The sequence below is a fragment of the Megachile rotundata genome, chromosome 15 (assembly GCF_050947335.1).
Source record: "Megachile rotundata isolate GNS110a chromosome 15, iyMegRotu1, whole genome shotgun sequence".
Classification (NCBI taxonomy): Eukaryota; Metazoa; Arthropoda; class Insecta; order Hymenoptera; family Megachilidae; genus Megachile; species Megachile rotundata.
This window is the reverse complement of record NC_134997.1, coordinates 14,823,588-14,840,264: the sequence shown is the minus strand read 5'-3', so window position 1 is coordinate 14,840,264 and position 16,677 is coordinate 14,823,588. Positions and strand designations below refer to the sequence as shown.

Genomic DNA, 16,677 nt, shown 5'->3' with positions numbered 1-16,677 from the left:
ATCAAATGATTAGCTTCGAAAAATCATTGTATCGATGTCAATGATTGGGACAATGGAAAACAGAGATAAAATTTATACATATACATAAATGCAATCTTCATTCAATGCGCTTTTTTCTTTTTTTCTTTGTTTACTTAATAATAAGGTTATTTTTATGATTTTTATCAAACCATTCTGATCGTGAAAATTTCTACGAGTTCTGATTTGAAATTCTGAACGAGACATCGACCAATTCGATAATATTGAAAACAAGTATCGGATCGGTGCTGTCTTTATCTAGGAAACTATACGTGGTCTGCGTTTGACATCTGCGCATTTCTCACACTGCTCGGTGGAAAAATCAAAACAATCAATATGGCGGACCCGAACAACGAAGCTGTACCGTCAAGTAGCGTCTCGGACCAGGCCCCCCCGGCTACTCCGATCCGCGACGATCTTGAGAAAATAGAAGATTTTCTCGAGCCTGATAAAAAACGTCGTAAAGTGTCACGGAACGATGGGAAAACCGAACAGAAATTGGAACACCGTTTGGGTGGCATCCTCTGCTGCGCAGTTTGTCTCGATTTACCCAAGGCAGCTGTTTATCAGGTAAGTTTTTTACATATTTGTCTCAATATGTCGTACATCGTATAGTATATACGTGACACTTGAATATAATATGAATTTATAAATACGCGTCCTATTGATTGATGTTTCAACGTTAGCGATCGTTTCTGTAACGATGTCTATTCTTTGCGTCCGACATTTTTCATCCGAGGTCGATGGATGACTTCTTGTTATTCGTTCAGATATGTACTTATATACCTACATACAAGTACGTACAAACGTTATTAAATAAAATAATATTTCTAACGGTGTTTGATAACATACTGTGCATCGTAACAATTTGTTGACGTTTCTTCGTCTGAAATCGTCTTTTGTTGTTTTTACTTATATCTGTTTTGTGGCGGTGGACGCGAAACTTACGCTTGTATCGATGTTAATAAAAAAAAAACATTATCAATTTTCACTGTTATTGTTGAAGTCTACATACGTTTCTTAAATTGCGGAAACGGAATAGTCGAATCGAATGAAAATATGTTCTGACAGATATTCATGTTTAAAAAGTAACACAGAATATTCTGGACTGTCTTTTATTGTTTGTCAGTTACAACTTGTTTTAACAATATATTTTTTTTTACCAGTTTCAATTAATGATAGCCATTAATACTACTTCATTTCTGTGTTAAATTCTTTCTCTCTCACTCTTCCCATTTTTCTTACCCTCCTTTTCTCTTGATGATCGCAACACATTTTTACATAGTTTATCCTTATGATAAGACTTTTTATTTTTCTAATATTTGCAGGCATACAATGTTGATGATTATATATAAAATATAGTTTTGTTTAAGTTCTGATTTTATAAATATTTAAGAAAATTTCAAACTGTTTTTATTATTGTTAAAACTTAAAAATTATTTATTAGTATTGTCTTCTTTAAGATAGTAATAATATAATTACAGGTAGGTAATATATGTTAATCCTAATAGAAATGGTATTGAATACTTGAGAGAGGGAAAACAGATGTATGAAGAACAGCTTTTAATTTGCTTGTATATATGTATATATATATATATATATATATATACGAACACTGAAGTCTATTCGTTATTTGTTTGTTGTCCTTAAATATATTTATGAAATTTAAAAATTCCATATAACTATAAAATATTAATATATACAAGGTATTTTATGGACTCATCTTTCGCGATGAAATTTCAGAACATTTAATATTGTGGTAAAGATAATATTTTTTTTTTTATAGTTTGTATTGTAAAGTGATATCATAATTGCATTAAACATAATTATGCATGCATGTCAAGTAATTCTCGCTATGATGTAAATTTATGCGAATTTTTAAATCGTGCGAAAAATAAATACAGGTACTATATTGAAAGAGAATTATTGTGTGTATGCATGTCCCAACAATAATCCTATTTTTTTTTTTTATTAACATTTATTTGCAGAAATCCTTCTACATTTAACTTTGTAGCATTTTATTTCATCTGTACTTTATTATATTTTGTTCTTGATTCTCTTTTAAAATTTTATTAACAGATATATATACATATCTATGTATATGTAACATATATAATATTCAGTGTCCTAATTCAGTTTAATACAGTGGTAAGAATGTGGCGTTTATTCTGTCATAATAGAAATGCATACATGTAAGTTATTTAGTGCTTGGTTCAGCGCCGTACCACTTTTATTTTCTACAGTATGCAAGTTTGAACGTTGTATTCATGCATTTGTGAACATGTAGACATTATACGAAACATTTGATTCTTATAAGTATGCAGAAATCATTTAAATTTTAACTTCAATCTAGTCGATACTCTAATGAAAATCAATTAGAAAACTTGAAAAGAAAAAGTTATTTAAGTCAAAAAATTTTAGCCTCTAGTACATAATATAATACAACCTTTTTTATCATAAAGTATCATGTTTATTGTAAGAAGTAATCAAAACGGAGGAAACTTAAAAACTAGTTACTAGGCAAAGTTATTGTAGACCCATGCGAAATTAATGTTTATCAATTATAATAAATAGTGAGAGAGTGAGAGTGAGAGAGAGAAAGCGTATTTCCAGAAAATCTGTATAACATGTATAGTTGGAAAGCATTAAACAAAATAAATATTCTTAAAGGTTATTACTTAGTTATTTCACATACGATACCCTTTTTCACTTTTCCTATGCATCATTGTCCTTTTCTCTTCCTTTCTATTATCAATATTGGCAGCATTAATGACAGTTGCTTTGATGATATTCACGTTGTTTTAAACCTACCGGTTTTGCCAATGATTAACTTGAATTATTAATAGTGTTATTACAATTTTGTGTTTCAGGTGTAAAAACATCAAATCATGGTAATATACGTGACATTAGTTTTGTTATTATAGATTGATCGTTGTAAGGGACGTATATATTTGTTACAGAAGTAAAAACTGGTATGAGAGCTTGTGCAAAATAGAAAATTGTTGATTCTTTATACGTAATGAAAAGATGTACATTTTATTTTTTTATTATTTAATACTACATATTACGAACAACATAACTTTTGCACATAGCTATGCATACTTTGTGACAAACATTTACTGTAAGCTGATAAAATTTGTAACAAAACTACGATTATATGTTAAGAAATGTTGAAATCGAAGAATGCTAGTAAAACATGCTGCAACAATGTTCACAGTGTACAAATGGACACTTGATGTGTGCTGGTTGCTTCACTCATGTCCTCGCAGATGCCAGGCTACGAGATGAAATGGCAACATGCCCCAACTGCAGAATCGAGATTAGCAGGACATCGCCATCTCGAAATTTGGCAGTTGAGAAAGCTGTTTCTGAATTACCAGCAGAATGTCAATATTGTGCGAAGGAGTTCCCACGAAACTCCTTGGAACGTCACGAAGAAACAATGTGCGAAGAAAGGTAATCGGCGTTGATAATTATATCCGAACAAAGTTTGTGCTCATCTTGTTTGTTCTATGTACACAGAATATCTAGCTGCAAATATAGTAGAATTGGTTGTCCATGGCGTGGACCTAATCACGAGCGACCAGAACACGAAGCACATTGCGTTCATCCTCATCGTTCAGGACTGGACGTTATGGAAGCATTACGCGATATCGATGCCCGTACACTCGAAGAACGTAGGCTGTATGACAATGTCTTTGACCTTTTGTCCTACGAGAAAATCACATTCAACGGTCTGTATCTGTTTCTCGTGCATTAAGACTCTGTAATTCCTCTTTAATCTTATTTACATATTAATCATAGAACAAACATTTGATGCGTTGTTCATAAAATTATATTTTACATCTTTGTTTTCTGCCTTGTTTAGCAGCAGCAGGGACAATCCTTTTCATCATACGATTCACTTAAAATCGCATTTGTCTATATTTTTATCGGAGCGTTGAATAGATTAGGTCTTCCATCATTTTCTTTTACAGACGTAGGAAATAAAGAATGTAAGCTATTTGTAGAATTTCGTTTGTATAGATTTACAGATGAAGCCCTATCGTACAGACGAGTTCGTTCATAAACTGTTTTATGAAACACCTCGTTTTACGGCATTTAATAATCATTGGGTTGTAAAGGCGAGAATTAATAACAGCCAACGCGATCCTACCCAAAGTTCAGAGAGGGATATGACTTATCAAGTACGTACAGACGTTAATGCGTAAACTCGCTAAATTTTTTAATGAAAAAAAGAAAGAAAAAGTAAATTGAAGTGATTATTACGTGTACTCTATAGTTGATTTTAAAAACGAAAACAACGTATCCATTACCGCTACATTATTTCATACTGAAAGGACCTTTTGGAGATATGAAAGTGCAACCAAGAATTCATAGATTCGAATTCACTGACCAAGAAAACGAGAGCCCTTATTTACCCTTACCTTTACCTGATACTGCAGAGTGCAATAGACTTCTTGCTGCAAGAGCTATTAGTTTCAGGTAAGGCCGGGTTTAAAAGAAATAAAAGATATTTTCGAAGAACAAAATTTTTTATAAATAACTCCGTTTCTGTTTCAGACTAATAATGTTCTTGGCATCTAAGTAGTCGGACACGATGATCCTTGTTGTCAAGATTTTATGGCGATCGAATAATTGACACATCTTTTTAGATTTAACAGTGATAAAACAATAGATTACACAGAGGTTTATAATCAATTATTAGTAGCCTTTAATCGTAATAATAATAATTCAACTAAAGATGCTAATTCTGCTGTAGTCTATACGCGTATTACATTGAAATGATACACTGTGTTGATACGGACTAGTATAACACGAAAAGTGTAGCGTATATTACACACACACACACACACACACAAATACTTGAAAGAAAGATCAAGTTTAGTTTTTTGTTAAATTTCTTTTGGAAACATTGCCAAAAATTTGAGTTAAAAGCAAGCTTTGCGTAGATTATTGTCGATTAGACACGTATATTAAATTGCGAGCATCGATACATCGCGCAGCTGTGACACGATAGAAAAGGAAACCGAATCTGACATTTCGTTAAACAGTCTCGGAAAAATCAATTTAATGTACGTGCCTGTCGCCAAAAGCCTATTAAAAAGATTCTTCTATTTATATAATAAATTAAATGTTATCGATGTAAAATCCTGAATTGATATTGTAATAGAAGAAATTTAAATAAATTTATTATAATTACGTCTTTTTAGTGTTGTCGTTCGATCATTGAACATCATAAAACTCGCGAAACGTGTCTATTGTAACTCGGATAAATTAATAAATGTATTGTTATTTGTTTTGGGCCCGTTAACGTTGTTGGGCGGGAAAATCAGCGGATTTAGATTATTTTCCGGTGTAGTGACGCTGTGTTTACGATATTTTGGACTCGGAGGTCTTGGATCAGGTTCAGAACAACCCTTTAACCAATACGAAGTAACTTTTCCTTTTCCTTTTAACTCCACCTCTCCCCTCAATTCCAGATCGAATGTTCCAAACTTGTCCAATATGTATTTTGTTGCTTCTGACACGTGTATACACAAGGCTGCGTCGAACATAGAAACGAAATAACATCGTTATCGCATCGACAGAAGTTGAATTTCGTTCGTTAACAATCGTAGCTTACGTAATCCAGAGGATTCCATTCTCGACGCTGTGTTCACTGTATCACCAAATAGACAATAGTGTGGCATCTTTTGACCCACGACACCGGCACAAACTGGACCACTGTGTACGCCTATTCTAACGCTTAATTGCGCGTTTTGCTTGTGCATTATCGTGAAAGAGCGTATCGAGTCTAGAATCGCCAAAGCCATTAAACCAATTTCTCTGGCGTGTTCGTCGCCGTTTCTTTCCGGTAGGCCTGACACTACCATGTACGCGTCTCCTATTGTTTCCACCTAACAATCGTGCGAATACGTGTAAATGAAAGCGAACCGTACTCGGAATATTTCGAATGTATAAACGATACCTTGTAGACATCATAGAATTCAATGATACGATCGAAGGTACTGTACAGATCGTTAAGAAAATCGACCACTTCCATGGGGGTGCTTTGCGCGCAAAGAGCCGTAAAACCAACAATGTCGCTGAAGTAAATAGTCACGCATTCGAATTGTTCAGGTTGCACCAGTTCTCCGGCCATCAGTTGACACGCTACTTGTCTGAGCAATGACCATGATAGCGTTTGGATTAAACGGTGCTTTGTTAGTAACCTTGGAAGTACTATTACCTGGAAAATTGACAAATTACCTTGGAAGTACTTGATACAGAAGCTCTTCGCTTCGTCGTTTTTCCAAGCTCAGTTGTTCCGTTTTTTCTTCGACCAAGGCCTCCAAATTGTTCGCGTACTGTTCCATGCGCCTCAACAAATCGTCCATCAGATTCTCGCAATAACCTCTAAAAGCGATAAATTAATTTGATCGGTCAGTTAGCGCAGAGACTCTGTGCTCCACGTATAATAATAGGGAGTTACTTCATAATGCCGCGTATAGTTCCTCGAATCGTATGAAAAGTAGGTCGTTCCTCGGGCATCTCGTGCCAGCATCTCTCCATCAAAGATAAAATATCCGGTGGACAGTCCTTTGGTGTTACTTCCGGTCTAAACGGTGGTGTTTCGGATGCGGCAACTTTGCTTACGATCTATGCGAAAACGAATCGAAAATGTAACGAATCTTTTAATTATAAACGCGAGGCTTAAGGGTAACGAATTCTTCTTATACTTCTTGAGAAGATATGAACCCCTTGACAGTTTCGTATGGGCCACCTCGAACAACGATTTCCTCTAAGATAATAGCGAAGCTGTACACGTCCCCTTTTTGAGTGGCCACGCTTCCAGGTGTTACGATTAATGGCAACAGTTCTGGCGCGACCCACAGTAATTCTATCAGGGGATAATTGTGAAATGAATAAGCCCTGATTAAATGATTTTCATTTCTACCTACTGGTATAGTAATTGTCATCCATAACGAAATCTGAAGGAGTCGTAAGGGTTTTCAGACCAAAGTCCGAAATCTTCAGAACGAAACGACCGTCGATCAAACAATTGCAGGATCGTAGCTTTCCGTGGGCTGAAACTTCGCTGGCATGAAGATAAGACATTCCCTGTACAAGTATAAAGATATAAGCGTATTATTCCTGAACAACCATAAAGCAGAGTTAACGAAAGCGCGAGAAGGGACGATCGAAAAGAACGCGAACGAGCTTTTTACACCTGCACTACCTTTACGATGTCGTGGATCAGAGACATTCGAAAATTCCAGTCCAATTTTATAGCTTCGTTTTCGAGCACGTCCTTCAGGGATCCTCGTGGACAGTATTCGGTCAGAATCAAGACCGTCGGCGAGGGCGAACAGAGACAAGCGCCTATAAACCTGAACGTTTCCTCTTTCGAACCTGAACTTACTTACTCGTTACCTATGCTTATGTATACTTATATTATTACACGTACCTGACGGTATTTTCAGAAGTAACATCCCGTACCTGTTTAATTTCCCACAGTAGCTTCTTCGTAACGTCGACTACTTTTTTTTTCGTGATTTTTTTAATGGCAACCCGTTCACCTTTGTAAATACCAACGGTAGTAAATACCGTGGTTGGCGGCAGCGATTCATAGCTGAACTGCGATCCTCGACGAATGCGTTGTTCCGAGTCAAAGTTCTATAACGATGGACCAGTTGGAAATCAGTTGGAGTTTACCACTCTTAGGCAGATTCACTTACATTCGCATCGGACATAGCCTGATGCAGATTGATCTTGGACGAAAGGGGTTTTCCTATTTCGAGTAGCAACTCTTCGGGCCTAATTCTCCAGGACATGTTGTTCAAATCAGCCGATAAACGTAAATGTCTGAGAAAATAAAGAATCGAATTTCGAAAGATACATTTCATAACGCGATCGTGGATGAATGTAAATTACAATACCGATACAGCACACAGGTCGCTGTGACGGCAACTAGTAAGAAGACGGTAAGGGTCAAGCCGGTATAAGCGACGAAAGTGTACGCTTCCGTTCTGGAGGTGCAAGCTGGATCGTTTCCCAAGAAACCGCATTCTGGAACATCGGCCGGTGGACCCTCTCTGCCACCGGGCCAATGGATCTTTTTCCCATAAACTGGACTGTATTCTCGATTCAATCCCAGATAATGAGCGACCACCTCGAATCTGTGAAATTCGTCGTGGTTGTTTCTGTATAGCGCGGCATCATCGACCGATCGATGGAAACAAACGCGTCTAATTGCGCTCGCTTTGCGTGGACAAGTATAGGAACGAGATCGAGAGGAATCCCGGTAAGTTATCCAACCGAATTCCATCACGGCGTATGCCCTCAGAATAGAGGTTGATTAGCATTGCAAACGGATGAACGAATGGCTGGCTTAATTGACGCTGACCTTCCCGTGATGGGATCCAAATCCAGGATACTGTAGTCCGCATCACGGTCTCCATTGTCGTCGATCCTGACGTGTCCGGTAATACCAATGAAGTCTCGGTCCCACATCCTTCTGGTTATCGATATACCGTCTCTGATATCTCCCCCTTGAGCCAAAGTCTCGTTCAATGCCATCCCCAACAGATAGACGCCGTCGTAAAAGGCTCCTATGAAGAAGTTTACCTTCAAAAAGAAACAGGACGCTAGTTAGGCATCTTTTATCCGTTTAGAAAACGATTTATTCTACGTAGATTACTTCTTCGCCTTCCGAAAACGAGTAATTGTAATCCGTGAGAGCTCTTTGACGGACGGTTTCGGCGAAATCTTGAAATCTTGGACTGGTTGGTTGTAGAAGGGACACTCTCAACAAAGCTTCGTACGCTTTTCTAGCTACAGCATCGTCTTCGTCTCCGATCTCCCAATCGTGGTCACCCCAATAGGATCCCTAGTTTGTATTCGAGTTAATCGTAATTGATTCGAAGAATCGGGATTATTCGTTTGATTTACCTGAAATATTTCGACGTCGAGAAACGCCCAGTCGCCTCTGGTCATTTCCAAAGCGTGAGCAGCCAGCATAAATTTCCTGACCAGAGTACCTCGGACGCTAAGAATTACCACTGCGAACACCAGATGCGAGATCATTTCGTGTCCTTTATTATTCTGCAAAGATACCTACCTCTCGCGTACATACTGGCATCGCGCAAATAGAATTGATAGGGTTCGTCTTCCGTGTTCCCATCGAGTTCTCTGACAAATTTCAACGATCCTTCCTTGCGTAAACCGTACTCTAAGTTTTTTCCAACTGTCCACGAGAACAGATCGGATCTATCCAGCAGCAGGGCCACGTGAGACCATCCGAATTCTTTGAATATACTGGAGAACACCAATCGGAGACGACATTGACAATAAGACATCCTAGTCAGGGTGGGATATTTGCTTTTGTCCTTGAAAATTCCCTTGAAAAGAAATATGGGATAGTGAAAATACGGGATGATCTTCTTCGGATGCACCTAACGAGCAGGCTGACTAATTAAAAACGCTAATGGCCTCGTAAACACGAGGATAGAGGATCAAGCTTTCCCTGTTCATCGTGTCGAGGATACGTATGCACGCGATAATTAAGCAATTAACCCGATTTTATCTTCTTACCGAGCTCTCGTTCTTCCATTTATTGATCCTTCCAAGGATACCTGAGGTTACGGACAGTTCACCTTCAGAGGGTGGCTAGGTCATTTAGAAAATACATCAGAATTATCGATAAATGTTCGAAACGTTCAAACCTTGAATTTTTCTCGACCCTTTGAGCGCTACGAGTGTTGGAGTAGCAGAGTACATGTTCAATATTGCGGTTCTTTAAATTTCATTTGTATCGCAGATCGCAAAGGGTTAACAAGACGAAAGAAGCATACTTGATCACCCATTCCTGTGATTATAGGAGTGTTCCAGTAAGCTGCGAGTCTTGCAACAGGTTCAAGGGCAAACGCACAAGCCGGACCAATAAACGCGATCACGTTGTCTCTGAAGTGCATATCGGCTGCTAAACCAGGTGCTGCGGCTCCACTGCAGGATGGATAGCTAAGGACGCAACAAAAATCCTCGAAAGTTCTGTACGAATAATTATCCGCACCTGTCAAATTTATACCGTTCAAAGGGCAAAAACAATTCCTATCTAGTTAGACATATCGCTAGAACTCGAAAGATTCGAACGAACGACGATAACAATTACGATCGATCGAAATCCGTGTAAAAGCTATCCAAAGTAGCAGACAAGAACAAACAACGGCTGATGTATTGCAAGGATATTGAAAGGATCATCTATTTCGACGCGACCTCTTTCGTCAATATTTACCGTTAACCGCTTCCTTCTTTCAGGAATGCAATCTTTCGGCATCGTGTTCATTATTTTCGATCGAACGATCCGTTTATCGATCGCAGAATTAAAAAGAGGAATTCGCGACAATACTTGGAACGATCGCGGCGCAACAAAGAATAAACGGCTCTATGGACATGTTTTATTCGCGAGGAAATCCAGGCTGAATCGATGGATAATTGTGTCGCTTCGAGTGTAAATAACACGAAATAATTATGGATTAATAGCGTAGGTGAATGGGCAATGATTGAATACCGTTCGACGCTCGGAAAATTATCCTTTCCGAGGATTTTTGCCACTCTCTTCTTCTCTCGTTAACGAATTCGAACCTAACTACCCTTGTTACTTTATCTCCTCTGCTTTATTCGATAATCAACATTTGCGATTCCTATATTGGATACTTAATGTTTGATATTCGGAATTCGACAGTTGATATCAACAATTGTTAATCTCCTATTTTCGTTTAAAAATCTTCGAGTTCGTAGGATATTTGTATGGCCATTGTTGTATCGTTTAATCCTTATCGCACCGTAGTCAGCGAATTTTGTCGTCGGATATTGGGTGAGCTGTTTTTTGTGCGCACGTCGGTTCAATTGAATTAATGTAATGACATGGAAACGGTGAAAACGCGTGGTCAGAAGCGAATCAATTTACGCAGGGTCACGCGTATGCGTATTTAGGACATATTCGCGTACATGTTTTTTTTATTTCTTTCGCACGGTCTAAACACAAGGAAAAAGAGGTATACAAAGACTCACCTTCCTTGTACTTTGCGCAATTGCACATTGTGAACGCTCAGAAAGTCGTTCACTTCGGCTAAGGCTAGATCGACGGCTGGTCCGCATCTCTCGAGATCGAAAGGACTATTCAAATGAGAAGCCATCAGCACGCCGACGTTGTACACTCTCGGAGAATATTCATAATTCGCTGGATAATCAACAAGTATCGTTTGTATAAATTTAACTAAAAAGAAGTTTAGTGTCGTATTAAAGGCTTCAATTCGAAATTGTGATCGAAAGAAAACCTCCGGTGCCCTTCGCATCCATATACATCTAATTCGAAGTATAAAGTATGTGAAATACGATTACGCTTTTCAAAATGAAATTTTCGAATTTTCTAATTGTGCGTTATGAAACTTCGAGATTTTTTAACTTTGATATATCAGAACTCCGAAGGTTTAACCCATGAATAATTTTTAAGGTACTTTCTACTCTCGATGCCTTAAACGCCTGCTCATGAAAGTTAATTCTCCCTTGATCCCAGTCATCGCCTTCGGTTTACTTTTTTTCTTTTTTATAGGATCGATAAAGAAAGAAATATGTACATTTGTAAAAGTGTCGTGATTCAAACAAGTAGAAGAAGTCATCGTTGCGCCAGCCGTCGAAACAAATCGCGCAGAAAGTACAATTACCTATTCCATTCGTTTGCGCAACTGCTCTTGACATAAAAAACAGAGTCGTTGGAAGGGACGAGTCATAATCATTTTTTTTAGCCTGATCACAAACAGAATTCAACCCTTGCACGGAAATATATCATTCCTGTTTGTGCTTAACACGTTAACCGTTAGAATCAAGATATTCACGATGCATGTAGATTACTTGGGGCATTAAGGAGTTATTTTTTAATTACAGAACTTCGATTTTAGCTGTTCAAAGAATTTTTTTTCTCCTCTTTTTCTGATGTTTCTAAATATACATGTATATTCCGTTCAAATTTAGTATATAGTACAAATGGATCATAAAAAAATGAATTATTCGTGGAGCCGGACATAGGAAACCTCCGTGGTAGCCACCGTGTTAAACTTTTGTTTCTACCCGTTGAAGAACATTAATCGACCAACGGTGTTTCGAATGTAAACAGATTAAATATATCAATTGTTAAAATTGTGTATCGGACCCTTACCTGGTGAAACATCGATGAGGCACAACATTTGATAGATCACCGCAGTTATTAGTAATTTTACACTCACAGAAAACACGTGTTTACGTAAAGTGTTTTCCATTCTTTCTTTCTTGGTTATTTTAATAACGCAAAACGTTCCGTTCCATCGACATGGTTCGTTTTTCTTCGAGCCAAAACCAATTGCAATTTATTTTTATGGAATAAGAATTACGTGACGGATCGCCGGTTAGGACACATCTAAACCATTCTTGAACAAGATCCACCCTTATATACCGATTGATGTAACGCGGTTCTATCGCCGTATCACGTGTTTGTGAAAAAAAATTTCACAGTTTCGGCGTCTCAATGTCACACAAGAATTATTACTATATTCTGTTTTAAAGAAAATTTCAATATCGCGATCGGATTAAGCAGTGTCTAAGGAAAATAAACTGCTCGGAATATGTGCATTTCGAAGATTTTAGTACATGCGCTTTGATAACGGAAGACCACGAACCGTGTTCCTTGCATCTACGCATGCCTCGCGTTCTGAATCCCCTCTCGCTGTTTCATTCAACGAGTACAAAAATTTATAGAATGATTAATAAATGAAATTGGTTGTTCGACGTTAACGTTCATTTCCATTTGCTGGAAGAACTTCGGTATTTGCCAGACGAATATTCTTTGTCCTCTTGAGAACACAATTCTTCGTCCAAAAGAAGTTCAAAATTTCCCAGTGCTTCCGGTGTTGGACACTTGTTCCATTTTACGCTAAAAATAATCGAAATTTAGTTCAAGAGACGACAAGGTATTAAAAGAAACAAATGCTCAACTCACTCTGGGATACCATCGGGTGGTACAACAATTGAAATAATGTTATCGATCAATTTATATTTCAATATCCTATCGTTCACCGTTGTGGAAGTCAATGAAGGTGATGCATTCACCTGAAAATGATCGTACCCGAGTGTGCACATAGATATATGTATACGTTTGTACGAATATGTAAAAACCTCGATAAGCCATGGCTTCAGATCGTTATCGATGATGATGTCGTAGCCATAACATTCGAAGCAATGTCGATCGGTAGCCATAACCGCGGTAACTGCTTTCAAAGAGTGCACAATGCACCACGTGATGTTAGCGAAGAGTTTTTCGGTAACCGCTTTTCCACGAGTGCTCTCCAAATACAGTCTCAAATTATGCACGCTAAGTTTACCTCCGTGTTTACTGTTATATTCTTCCTACAACAGAAACCATTTTTTTTACAGATTCATATTTTTCGTTTTCAGAGAAAAGAAAGAGTACGTATACTCACGCCGTGCTTTTGAACAGACACATTGGTCAGATGTACGTACATGTTATCCAGCTCTTGTATGCTAGTGTCATATTTGACCGTACAAAAACGGCAAAATCCAAGCTTGAATAGGTAAGCTTTCAATGGACGAAATGAAGTAATGAGAACGTATAATCGTAGATCGAATTTTTTACCTCCGATCAGCAGAGGATTATCAATATATCTGCGTGTTTAAATTGAATTAAAATCAACTCTTTGATAACTAAACTATCGTGATCATGGCAATGGTTTTTTGGCAGGTTTTAACGTATGTACCTGGATATAACGTATGATTCTTTCGTCAGATTAGGATTAAACGGATTTTTCGACTCGCGGGACCATCTCTTTAATTTGCTTAATTTATTAATTAGAAATATCCCCGCACCTTGCGATTTCCCGCAGGGCTTCATGATCCATGTGCTCTGAGGCGATTTCCGGTACTCTTCCACAAACATATTGTAGTCTACAAATTGTACATATAAACATTTACAAAATATCGATGAATTGATCAATTAGTTTAAAAAATATATTGCCTGCTGGTAAAACGAATGTGACTGGAATGAAATCGAGATAGAGATATTTTCCCGGCCCGTCGCCTCTTTCTGCAAGCGGATTTCCTTCACGCTCTAACTCTTTCCGGTACCGTTTTATGTTTTTCACCAGCAGATCTTTCCTCGTTAATTCATAGTGATTTGGAAAGTGATTAATAATTCTGAAAAATATTACAGTAAACTTAAAAAAACTGCAAATATGCTGTATGGTGCGAATCAACGTTATTAACGTCTCGACTATAGTCAAATAATTTCCCGTTTGTCGACTTTCAACAATTGTTTGTTTGCCACTTATTATTTCGGAAGTAATGGAGACGTTAATAATACAGAATTGTGTAAGATACGAAATAAATATCTGACTGTTTATCGTCCATTCTGTATCCAGTTTCGACGCTAAATATATTTCTGCAAGACTGTGTAGCTGCCCTGTAACGCAATAATAATTTTAAAACAATAAACAAATTTTGTTGTTTCGTTAAGGAAACAAAATTAATACCAATAAAAGTTCCAATCGTCTTCTGGACCAACTTGAATCCAGCCCCTCTTTTCGAAATTATGAACTATCACAGATTTGTCCACGTCCGTGCAAAATGACACTTTTGTCTTGTCTGTGCCGCTTGCGAATATTCTGTAAATGTTTAAAACTTTACTAAAAGAAAACAATCAGCAACGAAATAATCCCTTTCCTTCTTTATACAGCGGTTCGCGTTTCTTCTTATTCGATTTCAAAATATTTTAATTGTTAATTTTCTTGTTTACCGTTGTTTATTACCTGCCATGATTCGTAGATATGTTCAAATTAGCGATACGTTTACTTTCCGAAACTATACCGGACGCCATTCCTTTTGTTAAATCAATTCCTCGTGGATACACGAATTTTTGTCTATTTCGCATTCCCGCTATAATTCAAGTTCTAAACATCTGAAGTTTGACAATCTCAAAAGTCTAAGTGTCAAAAATTTGTTGAAGACTCGAAGTCTCAAACAGGGTCGGTTATTTCCATAAAAAGATCCGAGTATGGGATATATGTACATGTTAATGACAGATCAAACAATTCCACACAATGGAAAGAAATGACACATCTTTTCATGAAAACGTTAACAATGATAACGAAAATAGAATAAATGAAATAACAGAATAAACGTCAACGTTTATATAATAAATTATATATATTATATATTCGTTTTCCTTTTCCGAAACTCTGTACAGACTCGGTTTCAAAGTTCGTAAGTTTCAAAATTTTTAAGACTCAAATTTCTAAAACTTCGAAATTGTAAAGTCCCGAAATTCTAATATGATAGCTAAAAGCCGTTAATACAACGAAGTTAACCGAGAATAACGAGTATGTTTTTATATCGATTAAAAAAATTCCTTATTTACCTTCTCGCCATGTTTACCAATATTGTAATATCCTTTCGACCTGAAACCGAGCATAATTAAGATGAATATAATCTAATTTTTGTTAGCAAATAATTAAATAAATTCTGGTAAAATTATACACGAAGAAGAAAACTTAATCTGGTTATTTTGTGACAAATCAATATTTGACTTGCATAGTTTATGTTTGTGGGGGAAGAAAACGATAGTATGTTTACACTCGCCTTTATTTTTCTTTCATTTTTGCCGGGAGAGCGATCCATGTGCTAGAAACGCATCGGTCTGTCGTCTGGCAAGACGTTTCTGACAGTACCTCTTCTCTTTAAAATAAGTCACTTCGTAACACCTTGAATTTGTATTACATTTTCTGTTGTTTTTTTTATGAATCTTCGGAAGTGTAACCACAATATTGTAGGATTTAGGATAATTGTGTAATATATTGCGTTTCAAAGGACGTGTTCGGGATTCCATTGTTTGGAAATATAAGATATCGAAGATTCGATCAAGAAAGAAATACGACAATAAAGAGTATTTCAAAGGTATTTCTTCTTTTTATTTTTATTCGTTAATAGTATTTTTATTTTGAGTAAACTTTCTAACAGTTACAAGTGCGCATTATTTTATTAAAAATTTTTATTTCGCGTTATTAAGATTATTTAGTTTACTTTAAATCACACGAATTAAATGTTAAAAGACATGCACCAAGATCATTATTCGCGAGCCGGAAATTAAACGTTACTTAAAGAGTACTGAAAGCGGCGCGATTGCAACGAGTGAATCACGTTTGCGCATAGGAATTTGTGCCATCGTTTTGCGATTCAAAATGTGTGTGATATATAATTATGATCGCGAAAATGTAGTTTAGAAAGTACCTAGTAAATTAAACTAATTATTTTGTGCTCTGATTGCTGAGATATTGAATATGCTTTGTAAACAAAAATAAAACTGATCAATCTGTATCATATGTATAATTTACTAAAGAAGCATGTTTGAATAATTGATCCAGGAATAAAAGTTTAAATGAATTTGGATACAAAACCTGGCAAAATGAATTCCGTGAGAATTGGAAAAGGAAGAGGAAGAGGGACAGTCCATAGTAAGATACCGCCTGATAAATGCCTATGTTATAGGCCGCACTGTTTTGTATTATGCAATGTTTGTGGATTTTGGACAAAAGGCAGAGTACGTTATTTTTGCCCTATTCATCCACAGGTATG

At 36.8% G+C, this 16,677-nt stretch overlaps 3 protein-coding genes across 10 annotated transcripts; 1 reads left to right on the top strand and 2 right to left on the bottom strand.

Moving 5' to 3' along the window:
* The first annotated feature begins 313 nt into the window (after positions 1 to 313).
* Positions 314 to 5,220, top strand: LOC100877021 (zinc finger TRAF-type-containing protein 1 homolog). Of its 2 annotated transcripts, XM_076540481.1 has the most exons (7): positions 450 to 588; positions 705 to 814; positions 3,236 to 3,474; positions 3,541 to 3,752; positions 4,045 to 4,205; positions 4,301 to 4,503; positions 4,582 to 5,220. In XM_076540481.1, the coding sequence occupies exons 2-7, from the start codon at positions 791 to 793 to the stop codon at positions 4,607 to 4,609; spliced, it is 867 nt and encodes a 288-aa protein (XP_076396596.1). In that variant the 5' UTR covers positions 450 to 588; positions 705 to 790; the 3' UTR covers positions 4,610 to 5,220. The 2 variants fall into 2 exon arrangements, with proteins under 2 accessions (XP_003703591.2, XP_076396596.1); XM_003703543.3 differs by lacking the exon at positions 705 to 814 and having other exon boundaries at positions 314 to 588.
* Positions 4,709 to 12,343, bottom strand: LOC100877132 (atrial natriuretic peptide receptor 1). Of its 3 annotated transcripts, none has more exons than XM_076540432.1 (19): positions 12,218 to 12,343; positions 11,074 to 11,242; positions 9,855 to 10,020; positions 9,595 to 9,669; positions 9,122 to 9,401; positions 8,953 to 9,062; positions 8,702 to 8,890; positions 8,408 to 8,628; positions 7,941 to 8,180; positions 7,740 to 7,866; positions 7,469 to 7,677; positions 7,232 to 7,391; positions 6,963 to 7,122; positions 6,741 to 6,901; positions 6,494 to 6,660; positions 6,271 to 6,417; positions 5,990 to 6,182; positions 5,645 to 5,918; positions 4,709 to 5,563 (listed from the first exon to the last, which is right to left on the bottom strand). In XM_076540432.1, exons 1-19 carry the CDS (start codon positions 12,315 to 12,317, stop codon positions 5,277 to 5,279), a joined length of 3,435 nt encoding a protein of 1,144 aa, XP_076396547.1. In that variant the 5' UTR covers positions 12,318 to 12,343; the 3' UTR covers positions 4,709 to 5,276. The 3 variants fall into 3 exon arrangements, with proteins under 3 accessions (XP_076396547.1, XP_012141039.2, XP_076396548.1); XM_012285649.2 differs by having other exon boundaries at positions 7,241 to 7,391; XM_076540433.1 differs by lacking the exon at positions 12,218 to 12,343 and having other exon boundaries at positions 10,088 to 11,206.
* On the bottom strand, positions 11,955 to 16,675 carry TTLL1B (Tubulin tyrosine ligase-like 1B). Of its 5 annotated transcripts, none has more exons than XM_076540453.1 (9): positions 15,685 to 16,675; positions 15,464 to 15,503; positions 14,580 to 14,711; positions 14,444 to 14,509; positions 14,066 to 14,244; positions 13,809 to 13,995; positions 13,515 to 13,716; positions 13,034 to 13,440; positions 11,955 to 12,967 (listed from the first exon to the last, which is right to left on the bottom strand). In XM_076540453.1, the coding sequence occupies exons 2-9, from the start codon at positions 15,472 to 15,474 to the stop codon at positions 12,832 to 12,834; spliced, it is 1,320 nt and encodes a 439-aa protein (XP_076396568.1). In that variant the 5' UTR covers positions 15,475 to 15,503; positions 15,685 to 16,675; the 3' UTR covers positions 11,955 to 12,831. The 5 variants fall into 5 exon arrangements, 4 of the variants coding, with proteins under 4 accessions (XP_076396568.1, XP_076396566.1, XP_076396567.1 ...); XM_076540451.1 differs by lacking the exons at positions 15,464 to 15,503; positions 15,685 to 16,675 and adding an exon at positions 14,856 to 15,427 and having other exon boundaries at positions 13,034 to 13,143; positions 13,210 to 13,440; XR_013040685.1 differs by lacking the exons at positions 15,464 to 15,503; positions 15,685 to 16,675 and adding an exon at positions 14,856 to 15,428 and having other exon boundaries at positions 12,826 to 12,967; positions 13,034 to 13,099; positions 13,210 to 13,440.
* Between the last annotated feature and the right edge of the window lie 2 nt (positions 16,676 to 16,677).